At 47.2% G+C, this 17712-nt stretch overlaps 1 protein-coding gene across 2 annotated transcripts in view; it reads right to left on the reverse strand.

Moving 5' to 3' along the window:
* The window catches only part of MYO15A (myosin XVA), a 3541761-nt gene that overhangs the window by 1395134 nt on the left and 2128915 nt on the right, over nt 1-17712 (reverse strand). For both annotated transcript variants that reach the window (XM_069645706.1, XM_069645705.1), the window contains exon 45: nt 4927-5045. In XM_069645706.1, coding sequence (XP_069501807.1) covers nt 4927-5045 — 119 coding nt within the window. The remainder of the gene's footprint in view (nt 1-4926; nt 5046-17712) is intronic.

A 17712-nucleotide genomic window follows, 5' to 3' on the forward strand; every position in this document is an offset into this window, starting at 1 on the left:
ATACTATTGCGGCTTGGAGTTCCGTCAAGCGTGTTAATAAACTGCGTCGTTTCACTGGCGAGTTTAGGCCCTGTACATTCAGGGCCATGACTGTTAACTCAGGCATGAGTCTTTTGTGGGGGATTCTTCATCATCTGTGTGCCCTCTTTCAGCAATAAGTGGTGTACAGTGTGTAGTTGCGGACCATGCCTCGAACAAATCCCAACATAACATAACCAAACCAAAACGATTATAAACTTCCCAACTTGTTTCACGCTCATGGTGGTGGGACCAAGGAGTCTTTGCGCCTCCTCTGGGTTCCCCCCGGAGCATTGGGTCCCTTGATTCCCCCAGCGTCCCATTCACCAGGGCGTATCTGGGCTTGGTCGTGGGCTCCAATATTTCCCCCCCTCTGCGCCCAGGCTTATTTCAATCTCCTCTCAGATGTACCTTTCGTTGTGTCCTTTATGCGGTCGTCGGCTTCTCTTCCGTTCCGTCTCCGGGTCCTTAGGTGTTTTGCTCATTGTTATTATGCGAAGCCTGTTCCCTTAGAGTTTATCGCGGTTTGGAACCCTTTGGTGCGGGTTCTCTTTCTTGGCGTCGCCTGGTGTCGGGGGACCATTCCCATTGTCTGGGTCCCCCCCTTTCTCAATTGGCGTGTTTCCATATTTTTCTGGGGTTCCTCTTCCTCTTCTAGCTGCAGCAAAGTTATCCCTTCTTCGCATGTGGAGATCCGCTGTGGTTTGCCTTCCCACGTAAATTGTAATCCAAAGGGATATGCCCATCTGTATATGATGTTTTTGGCTTTCAGTGCTCTCGTGACTGGTTGCATCAGTCTTCTTTTATGCAGCGTGGATAGGGCTAAGTCCTGAAAGAGTTGGATCTAGCTGCCGTTGATGGTGACTGTCTGTTGCGTGCGGGCTGCTCGTAATATTTCCTCCTTCATTAAATATGAGGTCATTGCCATGAGCACGTCTCTTGGCCTGGTTCTCGGGTCGTTTCACTTGGGCCCCACTCTATGTATTCTGTCAATGGATATGTTTTCTGGTGGAGTGTCATTAAGCATGCTGCTGAAGCACAGCTGGATTGTGTCTTTAAGGTCTTAGTCCCCAATCGTTTCGTCCAGGCCTTTGACCCGTATGTTGGACCTTCGTGAGCAGTTCTCGAGGTCCTCCGCTTGCAGTTCTAAGTTGTGTGTGGCTCTGGAGATCTGTTCTAGGAGGATGCTGTTTTGTTTTACATCTTCTGTTGTCTCTGAGAGGCCCTTCTCTGTGATGTGCACTCTGTCCCGAGCTCCACGATGTCTTTCCTCACCTCCTGCAGGGAGGATTTTAGTTCTTCACGGATAGTGCCCAGTTGGCTCTGGAGGGATTCCATCATTCTGTTTTCCATGCCTCTCAGGCATTCTTGTAGGTCCTCCTTATTTAGCGCCATAGTGTCGGTATCCGCTATGTCCGTTTCGGTGTTTGAGACTTCTCTATTACTCCTGTGTTGTTTCCCCTCCTGGGGTTGCTTCCAGTATAGTTCCAGCTGTCCGTTTCGCCCCTTCGCTGTGGATCTGGTTCTTGCTGAGGTGTTCTTTGATTTGGTGCCTGACATCTGTGTCGTGCGTCTGTTGTGTGGGTGGTAGTATGGCTCCTTGTTGTCACCAGGTGTCTGTGGCCAGTGTGTGTGGTCTTGGCTTTATGGTGTCCCGGGGTGTCACTCCTCACAGGTTATCCCTTCCATGGGACGTTATTAGTTTGGGATCAGGTAGGTTCTGATCCTGCTTTCAGACCTTTCCAGGGCCCTTGTCCTTGTTCACTTCGCCCACACCCGCAGTGGTCGCAATCGTGTTGGTGGGGCCTCTCCCCCTCCTGGGCTCGGGTCTCAGAGATGGTGGGGGGCGAGAAGAGTTCCTCTGGTTCTGCTCTGCGCGGGTTCCACCCGCCTCCCCTGGGGGTGGGTCTCTGTTTGGAAGTCCGGGATCGATCTGCTCTCCCCAGATGTAGTGGTCAGTGCAGAGGTTCAGCTAGGTAGTTCAGTTTCTGCCTTGGGGCGTTCCGGTTGCAGTGTGTGTCCATTGCCTTCCGTGTGATACGGGCTTTGGATGTGCTGCCCGTGTTGATAGTGTCCAAATCCTTTGCAGGGTGCTGGATTCCCCCCGGGTCTGTCCACGCAAAATCTCTCTGCTTTTCTCTTCGCTCTTGTGTGGGGGCGTCGCGAGTCAGGGACGTCCGTCAGATGTTTGTAGGACTAACTGTCGGCGCTTTCTTGGGGACGCGGGCCAGGCTCCAGTATAGCGTAACAGAGGGGGACCACACTGCTTTCCCCTGCTTTATTTGTCTTATTTGTCCCCCTGCGAGCCGGTTCACGTACCTTCCGGGGGCGCGCTGTGCTCAGTGTGTGCAGCTGTCCTCGCGGCTTTCTCCGGTTCGGTGTTCCCAGTTGCCAGAGTGCTTCCGAGCCTCGGTTGGGTTCTTCTCCTATTCCGCGCTCAATGAGGGGGTCTCCTATGGGGGCTTTCACCCTCCGTTGGGGGTTGCGGACCTGCTACGTGTTCCCCCCACTCTCCGTAGCAGTTATGCCGCCCGTGTTGACATTGCCCAAATCCTTTGCTGAGTGCTGGGTTCCCCCTGGGCCTGCCCGCGCAAATCTCTCCGCTTTTCTCTTCACTCAGGGGCAGGGGCGTGGCGAGTCAGGGACCGCCGTCAGATGTTTATAGGGCTAACGGTCAGCTCTTTCATGAGGGTGCGGGCCAGGTTCCAATATGGTGTAACAGAGGGGGACCATGCTGCTTTCCCCTGTCCAGCTGTCCCCGTGTCTTTTTTCTGGTTCCCAGTTGCCGGAGTGCTTCCGGGCCTCGGTCCGGTTCTTCTCGTTATCCACGCTCCTTCGCGGTCAGCGAGGGGGTCTCCAGAGGGGGCTTTTACCCTCCGTTGGGGGTTGCGGACCTGATACGTGTCCCCCCCGTTGTTCGTAGCAGTTATGCCAACCTGGCGTACGCCGCCGGATCCTTCAACGCCGTCGGTTGTAGAGGGCTCTCGGCTCTGCTCGGGGTTTTGCCACGTTGATAGTCTGGTGAGTTGTGGAGGGCGGGATGCATCCGTATTTGTACTTTCGGCGTGTTTTGGCGAGTGAGGTATCTGGATATCACTGCTGTCATGGAGTATGTGGCTGTTTTCTGCGATTTCTCACCTTTATATTTCCCCGTTCGGGCAGAGGAGCAGAGATGTGCGTCCTCACAGGGTGGCGGCCATCTTGGAATCCATTTTTATGCAATTTAAAGGTACTCAACAATCTTTACATAGGAAGGATAACGAGCTGATTCTTCCCTGCCAGAAAACAATCATGTGACTGCAGGTCATACATAGACCACTCAAAGAGATGATCAAATTGCCAGGCTACATTACTGGTGAATCTGAATGTTTAATTTTGGTCAAGAGCAAAACATTATATAACATGTCGCAGTTTGTATATAACTGGTTGGCTCCATGTGTTATTATGCACATGGTTATTTAAATTTTTTCCTGGTGCAAAACCTCGATTTATCATGGTCCACACATGTCTCACAAGCCCTATGAAGCTACTGCGTACTGTACAAAGACACCTAAACACAGAAAACGAAACACAATTGCTAGTTTCTTGGCCTTTCAGTCCTTGCCGTTCTTTTTCACAGTAGAACTAAATAAATACATCAAATAAACCCAAATTAACAGGTAACTGAAAAATTTGAATGCTGCGTTAAAACATAGGTTTGGATTAAAGAAATGAAAATCAGTCTCTTAGCATAATAATCATCTTAACTGGCTCCCAAATCAATTACATTTTTGGTTTACAATGATGTGTCTCGTTTACAAATGCCTGAACGGCCAAGCTTCAATTTATATGCCTAAAATGTTACACACAACTCCCATTCAACTATGGCACTGACATCTGTTGACTAATGCCTGCTGACTGCACCCAGAGCTTCTAAGAGAGTTAATTGATTGGCTGAGGGCTCGTTACAGAGATATGGATATCTGGTAAGCTACAGGTTCATATCCTGTTAGGACTGCTTTAACCTTGAAGTAGGATGCCTGAGTGGGGCAGGATTCATAGCAGACCAAAGAGTGTGAGTAATTGGAATAGGAGTGTGAGTCTTGGAATAGGAACAGGAAGTGGATTTCAAGCAGAACAGATAGGCTTAGTGGGGCTGGGAGTCTGAGGTAGCCAGGCAATTTAAGTGGGACATGAAGGTTGTGCTGGGAGGCAGTAGGAGAGGGCCAGGGTGACTATTATTTTATTGCACACTTGGAATCCAAGTCCATGTACTCTTTATTGTTTGCACCCAAGTTTGTTCATGCCTACGCATCTTTCTTTACTTTTGCCTTGACCTGCTTCCATAACAAGCTTCCATTTACACACCTGTAGCAAGTAAAACCTATTTATTTAGAATATTATTCATTAAACACAAGTATTAAAATGCAGCACTTTTAATCACAGAAGTCACAACACGTCTAATTAAAAGTACTGCAGCTACAGGGATTATGAGACATCCAACCCACTACCCAAAACCTCAAATTTCTGCATACTTAATTCACACAAAACCCACACAACCACCTCTTCCACAGCAAACCGCACTGACTTCACCACACCGCAACAACAAATAATCAACACATAGATTGCAACAACAGCATGTGAGGACCAGCTTCGATCCTATATGCACACCCAAGCTCAGCGCACAGTGAAAACCGAACTGAAGCTGCCAACAGTACACCACCTCTCACTTTCCTACGCCCTCTTAACCCACCCCCCACCTTTTTTCTTTACAGATCCGCCTGAGTGCCTGCAACTCCGTTGGTGACGTTGCGCTATATAAATACATTTAACATTAACATTATTCTCATAACTTTTTAAGGAAAGGATGCATGACAGTAATCAAGAAACAATGGTGCAAAATAAAATACATCTATTGTTTCATCATACCTGTAGCTCCGTAGAACACGCAGCTGTTCAGGAGAAGAGCTGCTGCTTTTCACCAGCTTCAGTAATTTTATTCCTGCATGTGATACCCCGAGAATCTGCACTCCGGTGCCAACACTGCCCTGAAAAATGTTCCAATTAGTAAGGCACGCCATTCTTTTAAAAACTTTGCAAAATGGCACACATTATCACAGTAATAAGCCTGAAGCCATCCATCTGTTGGTCCTTTGGCCATTTCCATGACCAGGTTATTGGAAAACATCAACAGTTTTGTTGCGGTCACAGGTTATCAAAAATATCCTCCTTGGGCATTTCCTCCTCAGGGCACAACATGTACTTTGTGTCTGAGACATTGATTGTAGAGATTTGTATTTTTCATTTTTCTTTTAAATAATTCTCAATTGGGGGATTGCAACTCTTCACCCACAACAGATACAAAGTAATGTAATTTACACAAATTGGTGATTCCAAAGTTTTGTGTCAGACCTTTAGTACTACTATAGAACTATAAAATACAAAACTACAGTGTGCTGGTATGTCCTTTGGAAAAACTGACAATATCCAAGGATGGGATGTGTGAATATCCTAAAAGTGTTTGCACTATTCCATCTCTGTTCTAAATGTTCTGGTCCAAAAGTATCACACATAAAAAGACAAAGTACAAAAAGCTGCCATCAATCAACCTTTTGGTCCAAAAATATACATGTATATTATAAATAGACACCATGTGCACCCGGCCTATCATACCTCTATCTAGCGCTCCCTGCTAATCTCGTTTTTACGATTCCTCTTTACCCCCTTTCTCTGTATATCTATGCGGGGAAATAAAGGCAATGATACAACATAGCCACAAAGTAAGGTTCCAACTGTATCTTTATTTCAATAACAACAATGTTCAGGGTGAGATAAAAGACTAAACAGTACTAGGGGAAACTCTACAAATAAAGAGAACTGTGTCCGGATTGGCTAAACTAAATTGTGATCCCTTAGTGCTCCCAATGATCCCCTGATGGTGAAACATAAAGGTCCAAACCTGTTCTAATAAGTCCTCGCCCCTCCAGCATAGCCCTTCTTTTAATAAAGAAAACGCCAAAGGGATGGCCAATAGAAAAAGGTCTCAAACATAACCTTTATCAGCCCAAAGCCTGTGGCTACTGAGACAAATCTGACAGCCTTGTCACTGATTCCCTGGAGGGAAGCTTCTCCTATGTGGCCAGGGAAAGGCAGAAGCCATCTGACTCTGACCCTGGGGGTGGCAATCTGCGTGAGAACTAGATAGGGGAGGACAAAATCCAGGGAGGCATAGAGATATAGAATAAGAACAATCCTTCAGATATGTCTTTTATTAACATCCATTACCTTTGCAACACTCAATTATGGCTTATTGTAATGCGTATGGGGAATTCCCGTGTTCTTCTAACCAACAACACTGTTTGCCTCTCCTCTCCCTTTTCAAGTACTGAGATTAGAAAGAGGGATGGAGTGATGTGGATGACCAGAAGCGGTAAACCAATGCCACGTTCTAGTCAGTGGAGGATGCAAAATAAGACCAGGACATTTAAAATGGACACAGGTGAACAGCAAGAAAGAGAGAGAGAGAGAGAGAGAGAGAGAGAGGAGCAGCCAGAGAAGCAGCAAGACTGGCAGACGCTGCAGCAGCGGCTTACTTGTTTTGACGCAGTTCGGAAGGCCAGGGATGAGCGCACTGGGCACGCTGTGCAGAGGAGAGACACAGTGTGCAGAGAAGTGAAACCAGGAAAAGTTTGCTGTATCTTTGTCAACAGCAGCTGGAGCTGACGCACGCCAATGGAGGGAAGGCAGAAGCAGAAGGGCTTGCAGAACTCACCCTTAGCAAGCAGGTCAAAAGCAAATCTGTGGGTGAAATGCGAGGAACACTGAAGCAGCCACAGGAGACCGGTAAGCCCCGGAAGAGTGAACAGGTTACCGGTGCGTTTCAGGGTGAATGTCGCGTACGATACAGTGTGAGAGTATAGTTGATACCAATATGAATATTGTTAAGAGTCCAAGCAGGGACAGTGTAACTGATACAAACATTATTAAGAGACAAAGCAAGATAAGTAAAACTGAAGTGGACGTTGTTAAGAAAGGGTCGCTGACCCAGCATATGAACAGGATTGTTTTCTGTATACAAAAGAGAGTGAATGAAAGGAGGAAAAGCCCTGGCAGGATAGTGAACCAGGCAATATGCAAGTCTGGGACCCACACCCAAGTAAGAAAGTTATAACACCCTGGCAGGTGAGTAAACTAGGGGTAAGAAGAAGAGTAAGAGAAACACAGGATTGAAATCCCAATCTGGAATTGTCAAATATTGGACAAGGGAGGACCCATGCCCATATTTAAAGCAAAGTTATAAAATTGTAATACCCTGGCAGGAGAGTGCACCAGGAAAGGGGAAAACACTGAGAACGTCCAGAGGTCAATACCCCTCTGTGAAGTTATGAAAACAGTAACAAGAGAGTTGTATGTGCTTCAAGGAGGTTTAAGGGAAAGGCATTCCCCCTTGATCAAATCATTCAAGGTAACTGTGTATATTCAAGAGAATGATGTGCTTTTAAGTGAATTGTGTACTTTAAGGAAATTCAAGTGAAGAACATTTCTCCCGGGAAAAAAACTGGAACTTTAACAAAGTGAAATTTAGACCGCTAGAGGAAATCTAAGGGAAGGAAAGACCCTTTTCCTAGTGGAACTCTATTCTTTTGTTTTGCTGTACCTTAGAACTTTATGTTGGTAACTTTAGGAAAGTTACAAGAGTGTAGTTATAGAAAACCCCATGTACACATTATATTAAGTTTAGCGTGTAAAGGTCAGTTTAGGGATTTTGGGCATAAGACAAGGGATGCTTTATAGTTTAACATCCTGATAAAGACGTTCCTTAATTTGTTGAGGCAGGGAAAACCCTATTAGAATTAGGGACAGGTAGGATTTCTCCAACCTGTTTTCTTTTATGCCAAATAAAAGTGTGTAACACACACTCAGGATGCCACTGTGTCTGAGTCTTTCTCTTGATCTCTTACACTACCCTAAGCTAAGAACATAAAGTTCTAAGGAAAATAGTTCACAGATCTATTTTTCAAAGTCCATCCCTACTCTACTATAACAAAACAGAGTTGTCAATGAGTTATTTCATGGTTTACAACAGACCCTTCCTGGACCTAAGATTTCTGGATTCATGACAGGTCCCTCTTATGAGGCTTGGGTTACAGCATTCTCAACAGGCCTCGTTCTTAGGCATTGCGTTACAGGACTTATAATAGGCCTCTCTCATAGGCCCTGGTTGCAGCATATGCAACAGGCCTCTCTCCTAGGCTTTGGGTTACAGGACTCCCAGTAGGCTTCTCTCATAGGCCTCGGGTTGCACCATGCACAACAGGCCTAGGCTTTAGGTTACATGACTCACAGTAGGCCTTTTGCATAGGCCGAAGGGTGCAGTATTCATAACTGGGCTCTCTACTAGAGCATGGGTTCGGCATTCAAAGTAGGCCTCTCTTCTAGGCTTTGGGTTCCAGGACTCACGTTAGACCTTTCTCCTAGGCCTTGGGTTCAGCATTCATAGCCTGCCTCTCCATAGGCCATGGATTACAAGACTCACAGTAGGCCTTTGCCATAGGGTTTGGGTTTCACAATTCATGCAAGGACCCACCTCGACGCTCCGACTTCTCTCTCTCCTTGTATCAGCATTTCTTCTTCATCTGTCTCATTAGTATCAAGAGCACATGATTTACTGTAGGCTCCCCGCAAAGGCCATTGGGCACAGTATTTGCAGTAGGCCTCTCTTATAGGCCTCGGGTAACTACATTCACATCAAGCTTCACTCCTAGGCCTTGGCTACATGGGTCTCGTCTCCCCTTTTATCATGGTTCTTTCTTCCTTTGTCTACTTTTTATCAAGAGCACAGGATCCTCTGCAGTCTTCTCTCATAGGATATTGGGTACAGCAGTCACAACAGGCCTCTCACTTAGACCTTGGGTTACAGTGATGTCAGTAAACCTCTCTGCTAGGCCTTGGGATCAGCATTAACACTAGGCTTGTCTCATAGGCCTCGGGGCCTCCTGCAAGGACCTGGAAACTCTAATCTTTCCTGGAGACTGTATTGAAGGTGCTAAACCAGTGCCATGTAGAGGGTCAGACCTACAACCTGCGGGAGTGAGCAATGGGGGATAGGGCACCTCGAAGGTGGGTGGGGAAAACACGGGACAACTAAAATGCAGACATAGCATGAGAAGAGACCATGTGGGAAATCACGGGACTGAGGACGTCTTACATATATTAACAGACCAAAGGGCCCACATATAATTAGTACTCAACAGAGATGGCTGTTAGGCAGAAACCTGTGCAGTTCCCTCTGGGACCACTGCAAAAGATTTAAGACTACAGGTGTTTGGCAGTAAACCCACTTGGTAGCAGTCTGTACCACACACATTCACTTGGTAGCTGTGGCTGAGCAGTCAGACTTCCCTCAAGAAGAGTTAGGCAGTATACAGAGTATTCACAATAGGTCAAAAGAACACAGTAGAACAAGCAAACACTGACCAGAGCTTGGTGTAAAAGAGATATAATTATTTATTTAAAACCACATCTAATAAAACACACAGGCACTAATTTCAAAAACACGGTCACTAAAAGATATACACCCCCTTAAAAGAATATTAGACAAGTCTTAAGTAAAGCCCCACTTATTTTCAGACAGCGGTGAGCGTTTAACGCAGATGGCACTCTAATAATTCGTTTTAAAAGGGAAAGGAAAGCAGAGTATAAATTGAAACAGATCCCAACACTTTCACAAGAACACAGCAAGAGAGGAAGGCAGAGTCAAAACGTGAAGTTAGAGTTCAGAAGGCCGGATCCACTTTAAGAGGATCAGAACGAAATGTGCCCAAGGTCACACAGTTGAAAAGTGCACAAAAGTCTCGAAAAGGTTCAGAAAGAGTTGGACCAAAAGAAAGGGACCAGTTAGATGGTCAAGGCGGCCAGCCCAGTCCAGAAGGTTAAGGGATTATTATTACCTTGTAGCAATCTTTAGAAAGGGAGGCCTGGCGGACATGGTACCTTAAAGTGGTGAGAATACTCCAGCGGGGGCAGTTGTTCCTGGCAGCGGTGCTTCGTCCGGGGGAAGAGAGGATCTCGTCGGGGAGGAAGACAGGAGTCCGTTGCACTGCCAGGGAAGAAACCAGCCGCGGAGTTCTCAGTTAAAAGGAGCGGCCCTTTGGTTCGTGGTCCAGTGGTAAGTGGCTATCCGGTTGCCGGGGTGCTTGGCACGGGCAATTCGACCACAAGACGTCCTGGGATGCGAGGAAAAGAAGGTAAACTGGTTGGCCCACCAGTCAGGGGAAGAAGACTCTCCAGCAGGGAGATCTTCTCTGTCGTCGGGAAGTGGTGAGTCGGTTCCGCAGGGCTCCACCGGTGGTGTCGTCGTAGCAGGTCAGCTCAGCTTCTCCCTCGTCGGATTCTCAGGTCCTGTGGCGACTTCTGAAATTCCAGTCCCCAAAGCCCTGCTTTTATGCAGCACACCCCCATTCACTCAGCCTAGCTGTCAATCAAACATGCTAAGTGGTGAGCCGGCCGGCTCACCACTTGGGCCAATCACACAAGAGTGCGACTTGAGTTACCAAGGTAACTCAGTCCAGGGTGCCTAAACCCCCTCCCACATCCCCTGTGGTACCCAGACAGAGTGGCACAACTTTTGGAGGCTTCTGTGGAGAAGCCCGCCAAAAGCGGAACAAAGGGCTCGACTTGGGTTGGAGTCACAGAAGAGAACACAAACGCCATTTTAGAATCGAGTCCTGGCAAAAAATACCAACCGGCGAATTAATATTAAATAAATAAACCAGCGGTATGTTCGAGGCTATAAAAATTAAATAATTAAAGTTCGTAGCCTCGAACAATGGGAAAATCACATGGGGATATATTCGCGGTCGAATATAAAAAGTAGTATCCACTGCCACCAGCCAAAACTCGATCAGGGGGGATGGAGACGTGCCCCCTCGACTAACAGACCCCGGGGCAATCGAATTGCCCCAACCAGTACGTCCACAATATGATGGTTTGTACTGATTTCTGTTCATAATTTGGGACTAGTAAAGGCAATGGTGACTTTACATGCCCTGGGAGACAGTAGTCAGTCCCAGGGTATGGAGTCTATGGTGGGGTGTCACTATGGCACCCCTGTGTCACTGCACGGAGGGTGCTGTGTAACACACATAGTAAAGACACATGAGACCCTATGGAGTAAAGGACGCTATAGCCCATAAAACACATTAACAGTCAAAGGAACACCATAAATCAGGTCCAAGAGTGGGAGAAAAAGAGTCTCACTCTTGGCAGGAAAAAAAAACAAACTCCAGACATCCAGCAAAGCTGCTGGGGGACTCACTAGGTTAGGAAATTCAGCCTAAACAGAGAATTCTCCCTAACACTCGCCACCCCCAGACTAAGGGACAGGAGGATTTAATCCACTCCTGGATGAATCTCATACCTCTAGTCGATGACATACATCCTAGAGAGACCATCAGCATTTTGGTGGTGACACCCTGACCTGTGCTCAGTGGTGAAATCAAACCCTTGCAGGCAGATTGACCATCTCAATAGTTTTGGGTTTTCCCCTTTCATTTGCATTAACCATCTCAAGGGTTGGTGGTCAATCTGAATGACAAAACTAGAACTATACAAGTATGGCCTAAGCTTCGTCAGAGCCCACACAATAGCAAAACACTCTCGTTCAATGGTTGCCCACCTTGTTTCAGGATCCTTCAGTTTTCTACTGATGAAGCAAATGGGGTGCTCCCTACCTTTCCCATCCAGTTGACTAAGGACTGCACCTATTCCTACATTTGAAGCATCTGTTTGCACAATGAAAGTTTGGTGATAGTCAGGAGCTCTGAGTACTGGGGCTTTCAGGGTTTCAAAGGCCTGATTGCACTCCTCATTCCACCTAACCTTTTTAGGGAATTTAGGAGAGGAGATGACATTCAGTGGAGAAGCTATGGACCCATAGTTCTCAATGAAATTCCTGTAATACCCAGTGACGCCTAAGAAGGCTCTCACCTGGGTCTGAATAGTAGGTGTTGTCCAATTTTGCACAGCTTCAATCTTACTGGGCAAAGGCCTTATTTCTCCACCTCCTACCTCATGTCCAAGGTAGACCACTTTACTCTGCCCAATCTGGCATTTACTTGCCTTTATGGTTATATTGGCCTTTCCAAGAGCCTGCAAAACATATCTCAGGTGGTCCACATGTTCTTCCCAGGAATTGCTGAACACTGCTATGTCATCCAAGTATGCCATGCAGAAGTCCTCCATCCCATTCAGAACCTGGTTTACCATCCTTTGAAATGTAGCAGGTGCATTTTTCAATCCAAAAGGCATAACCTTAAACTGGGGTAGAAAATGCAGTTTTCTCCTTGGCATGGTCTGCCAGGGCTATTTGACAATAGCCTGACGTCAAGTCAAATGTACTGAGGAACTTGGCTGCACCAGGTCTATCCACCAACTCATCTGTTCTTGGCAAAGGGTGGGCATCACTCTTAGTGACTGCATTAAGAGCTCTGTAATCCACACAGAATCTAAGTTCCTTAGATCCTGCCTTTGGTACTAACAAAACTGGGCTAGACCATGGACTAGTAGAGGGCTCTATTACCCCGAGATCAAGCATCTTGCTGACCTCACCTTTGATGTGGGTTCTTACATTCTCTGACTTTCGATATCCTCTGCTTTTGACTGGCAGACAGTCAGCAGTGAGTATGTCATGCTGTCCCCAAGGGGTCAAGCCTGGTGAAAGTGAGAACAGGGAGGCAAACTGATTTAACATAGATTTGCACTCTTCCTGTTGCTCAGGTGTCAGGTTTGAAGAGAGATTTACTCATTCAATCTTTTTGTCTAAAGGTAAGCCTCTGAGGAGATCAGGAAGAGATTCACTCTCTTCTTCTTCCTCTGATGATGCTAGAAGCAAAGCTCCTACATCAGGTCTAGAGACATACGCATTTAGTCTGTTGGTGTGGAAGACTGTTGGAGCCTCCTTGGGGTTGCCCAAGTCCACCAGATAGTTGACCTCTCCAAGTTTACCCACAACCTTGAAGGGTCCCATCCATTTGTCTTGCAAGGCCCTCTGCCTTGTTGGAATCATAACGAGAACTAGCTGGTCCTGAGTAAACTCAACCATGTTAGCCTTTTGGTCATGCCAGTGCTTGACCAGTGCTTGTCCAGATTTCAAGTTATCACTTGCTTCTGCCATCCTTTGTGACATTCTCCTTCGGAGACCTATCACATAGTCAGTCACTCTGACTGGCTTGGGGGAAGGAGCACTCTCCAACCCCTCCTTGATCAGGGCCAATGGACCTCTGACCGGATGACCATGAAGAATTTCAAAGGGAGAATAACCTACTCCCTCCTGAGGGACTTCTCTATAAGCAAAGAGAAGGCATGGCAGTAGAAGGTCCCACTTTCTTTTAAGGGGGTCCTCTAAAGCACCTATCATGCTCTTCATGGTTCTGTTGAACCTTTCAACCAGTCCATTTGTCTGAGGATGGTATGCAGTTGAGAACTTGTAAGTAACTCCGCAGGTTTTCCACATGGCTTTCATGTAGTGGGACATAAAATTCAACCCCCTGTCAGAGATTACTTCCTTAGGAAACCCAACCCGGGTAAAAATACCAAGGAGGGCCTTAGCCACAGCCGGAGCTGTAACAGTCCTCATAGGAATTGCCTCAGGATACCTAGTAGCATGGTCTACTACAACAAGTATAAACCTGTTGCCTGAGGAGGTTGGAGGATCAAGGGGACCAACAATGTCGATCCCTACTCTCTCAAATGGGACTCCCACTACAGGGAGAGGCACTAAAGGTGCCACATTCTTGGAGCCAACCTTACCAGAAGTCTGGCAGGTGTGGCAGCTCCTGCAGTACTTATCTACTTCAGCCCCCATCTTTGGCCAACAAAAGTAGAGTGAGAGCCTTTCCTTAGTCTTCTTGGAACTCAAGTGACCAGCCAAAGGAATCTCATGGGCTAACTGCAAGAACTGTGGTCTGTTCTCTTGGGGTACTACAAGTCATTTGTTGTCCCCAGGTGCAGACTCCGTTGGTTCACTGTAGAAGAGGCCATCTTCCCAGTGTAACCTATATTTCCCAGGCTCTTGCCCTTCAGCCTGAGCATCTGCCTGGTGGCTAAGACCTTCCAGAGTTGGACGTTCTCTCTGTCCCTTACTGAAGTCTGCCCTGTTGGGTCCACCTTCTGCCAGTAAAGACTGCAGCTCAGGATGGTTTTTAGGCAGAAACCTGTGCAGTTCCCTTTGGGAACACTGCAAAAGATTTAGGGCTACAGGTGTTAGCAGTAAACCCACTTGGTAGCAGTCTGTACCACCCAGATTTACCTGGTAGCTGTGGCTGAGCAATCAGACTTCCCTCAAGAAGAGTTAGGCAGTATGCAAAGTATACACAATAGGCACCCAGACACAATAGCACAAGCAAACACTGACCAGAGCTTTGGTATCAAAGTATATCATTATTTATTTAAAAACACACTGTTTGAAACACTCCAGCACTCTTATTTGTAAAACACTCTAAACACAGGGCCTCATTACGAGTCCGGCGGTAACCGAGGTGGTAAAACCACCTGGTTACCGCTGGACTCGCATTACCATTCCGCCTCCGTGACTCCCGGAAACACCAGGGCATTACGACCCTGGTGTCACGGGAGTCACGGAGGCGGAATGGTGTAAATCCCCATTCCCATTGAGTCCCATAGGACTCAATGGGAATGGGGAAGTGGAAACACGGGCAGCATCTCGTGATGCTGCTGGTGTTTCCACGTCCGCCTGCAGGCGGGCGGTGTTAAACCCGCCAGGTCAGACCTGGTGGGAAGATCACCTCCCGCCTGCAGGAGTCGGGATCGGGCGGTCCCGGATTAACAGTGGCGGCGGGTTTACCGCCACTGTTAATTCCGGACCGCCCGACCCGTAATGAGGCCCAGTTACTATTATGATATATACAACCCTTATTCCTTATCAGACAAGTCTTAGTTAACACCACTTATTTCCAGACAGAGGTGAGCGCTTAACTATAGATGGCACTCCAATAAGTTCATGAAAAAGGGAGGGAAAAAGGCAGAATATGTGAAGATACACCACTCTAAGATTTAGGAACACTTTTAGCAAGGCAGAAGAGCAAAAGTCATTTGTGAGCCAAAGTCCATAGGCTGGGCCCCCTCTTAGAGAGAGCAGAGCACAAATGCGCCCAAGATCACACAGTTACACTAGCCTTTGAAAGTCTTGCAGAGAGTTCAAAAAGAGTTTAGAGAGGCTCAGAAAAGTTTAACCAGGGTGTCCCAGGCTAACCCAGGTTCGAAAGCCAGGGGCTAAATCTACCCCGTACAGTCGGTGGCAAGGGAAGCCAGGCGGAACACGGTACCTTAAGTGGGAAGGATCCTCCAGCGGTGGCAGTTGTTCCTGGCAGCGGGTGCAAGTCTCAGCGTCGTCCAGGGGAAGAGAAGATCTCGACTTGGAGGAAAGATGAGGGTTGTTGCACTGCCAGGGAAGAAACCAGCCGCAGAGTTTTCCGGTTAAAGGTATTACCCTTTATTTCGCGGTCGTGGTAAAACCTGGTATTCCGGTTGCCGGGGTGCTTGGCACAGGCAAGGCTGCCACGAGATGCGTCGGGGAGCGAAAAGACGGTGAAACTGGTTATCCCCACCAGCCAAAGGAAGAAGACTCTCCGGTGGGAGATCTCCTCTGTCGTTGGAAAAAGTGGTGAGACGGTCCAGCAGGGCTCCACCGGTGGTGTCGTTGTGGCAGGTCGGCTCAGCTTCTCCCTCGTCAGATTCTTAGGTCCTGTGGCGACTTCTGAAGTTCCATTCCCCAAAGCCCTGCTTTTATGCAGAAAACCCCCATTCACTCAGCCTAGCTGTCACTCAAACATGCTAAGTGGTGAGCCGGCCGGCTCACCACTTGGGCCAATCATGACGGAGTGCGACTTGAGTTGCCTAGGCAACTCAGTCCAGGGTGCCTAAATCCCCCTCCACCCCTCCTAAGTACCCCAGACAGAGTGGAACCACTTTGGAGGGCTTCTGTGGAGAAGCCCGCCAAAAAGTGGAACAAAGGGCTCGACTTGGGTTGGAGTCACAGAAGAGAACACAAACGGCATTTTAGAACCGAGTTTTGGCAAAAAATACCAACCGGAGAATTAATAATAAAGAAATAAACCGGCGGTATGTTCGAGGCTATCGTAATTAAATAAATAAAGATAGTAGCCTCGAACAATGGGAAAATCCCATAGAGAAATATTCGCGGTTGAATATAAAAAGTAGTATCCACTGCCACCAGCCAAAACTCGATCAGGGGGGATGGAGAGGTGCCTCCTCGACTAACAGACCCCGGGGCAATCGAATTGCCCCGGCCAGTACGTCCACAATATGATGGTTTGTACTGGTTCTGTTCAGAATTCAAGACTAGTAAAGTCAATGGTGACTTTACATGCCCTGCGAGACAGTAGTCAGTCCCAGGGTATGGAGTCTATACTGGGGGGTCACTATGACACCCCTGTGTTACTGCACTGAGGGTGCTGTGTAACACACATCACAAAAACACATGAAGCCCTATGGAGTTAAAGACCCCATAGCCCATTAAACACATCTAGAGTCAAAGGAACACACTCAAATCATGTCCAAGAGTGAGGGTAAAAGAGTCTCACTCTTGGAAGGAGAAAAAAAATAAACCCCAAAAATCCAGCAAAGCTGCTGGGGGACTCACTAGGTTAGGAAATTCAGCCTAAACAGAGAATTCTCCCTAACACTCGCCCCCCTCCAGACTAAGGGACAGGAGGATTTAATCCACTCCTGGATGAACCTCATACCTCTAGTCGATGACATACATCCTAGAGAGTCCATCAGCATTTTGATGGTGACACCCTGACCTGTGCTCAATGGTGAAATCAAACCCTTGCAGGCAGATTGACCATCTCAATAGTTTTGGATTTTCTCCCTTCATTTGCATTAACCATCTCAAGGGTTGGTGGTCAGTCTGAATGACAAAAGTAGAACCATACAAGTATGGCCTAAACTTCTTCAGTGCCCACACAATAGCAAAGCATTCTCTTTCGATTGTTGCCCACCTTGTCTCAGGATCCTTCAGCTTACGGCTGATGAAGCAAATGGGGTGCTCCCTACCCTTCTCATCCAGCTGGCTTAGAACTGCACCTATACCTACATTGGAAGCATCAGTTTGTACAATGAAAGTTTGGTGGTAGTCAGGAGCTCACAGTACTGGAGCTTGGCAAAGAGCTTTCTTCAGTCTTTCAAAGGCCTGATTGCACTCCTCATTCCATTTTACCTTTTTAGTGAATTTTGGAGAGGAGATTACATTCAGTGGAGAAGCTATGGTCCCATAGTTCTCAATGAAATTCCTAGTAAAATGAGTAGTAGGTGTTGTCCAATTTTGCACAGCTTCAATTTTGCTGAGCAAAGGCCTTATTTCTCCACCTCCTACCTCATGCCCAAGGTAGACCACTTTACTTTGACCAATCTGGCATTTACTTGCCTTGATTGTCAAATTGGGCTGCTCAAGAGCCTGCAAAACATGTCCTAGGTGGTTCACATGTTCCTCCCAGGAGTGGCTGAAGACTGCAATGGCATCCAAGTATGCCATGCAGAAGTCCTCCATCCCAGCTAGAACTTGATTCACCATCCTTTGGAATGTAGCAGGTGCATTTTTTAATCCAAAAGGCATGACCTTAAACTGGTACAAGCCAACTGGGGTTGAAAATGCAGTTTTCTCCTTGGCATGGT

This window comes from Ambystoma mexicanum, chromosome 2p (assembly GCF_040938575.1).
Source record: "Ambystoma mexicanum isolate Mex_15411 chromosome 2p, UKY_AmexF1_1, whole genome shotgun sequence".
NCBI classification, from domain to species: Eukaryota; Metazoa; Chordata; class Amphibia; order Caudata; family Ambystomatidae; genus Ambystoma; species Ambystoma mexicanum.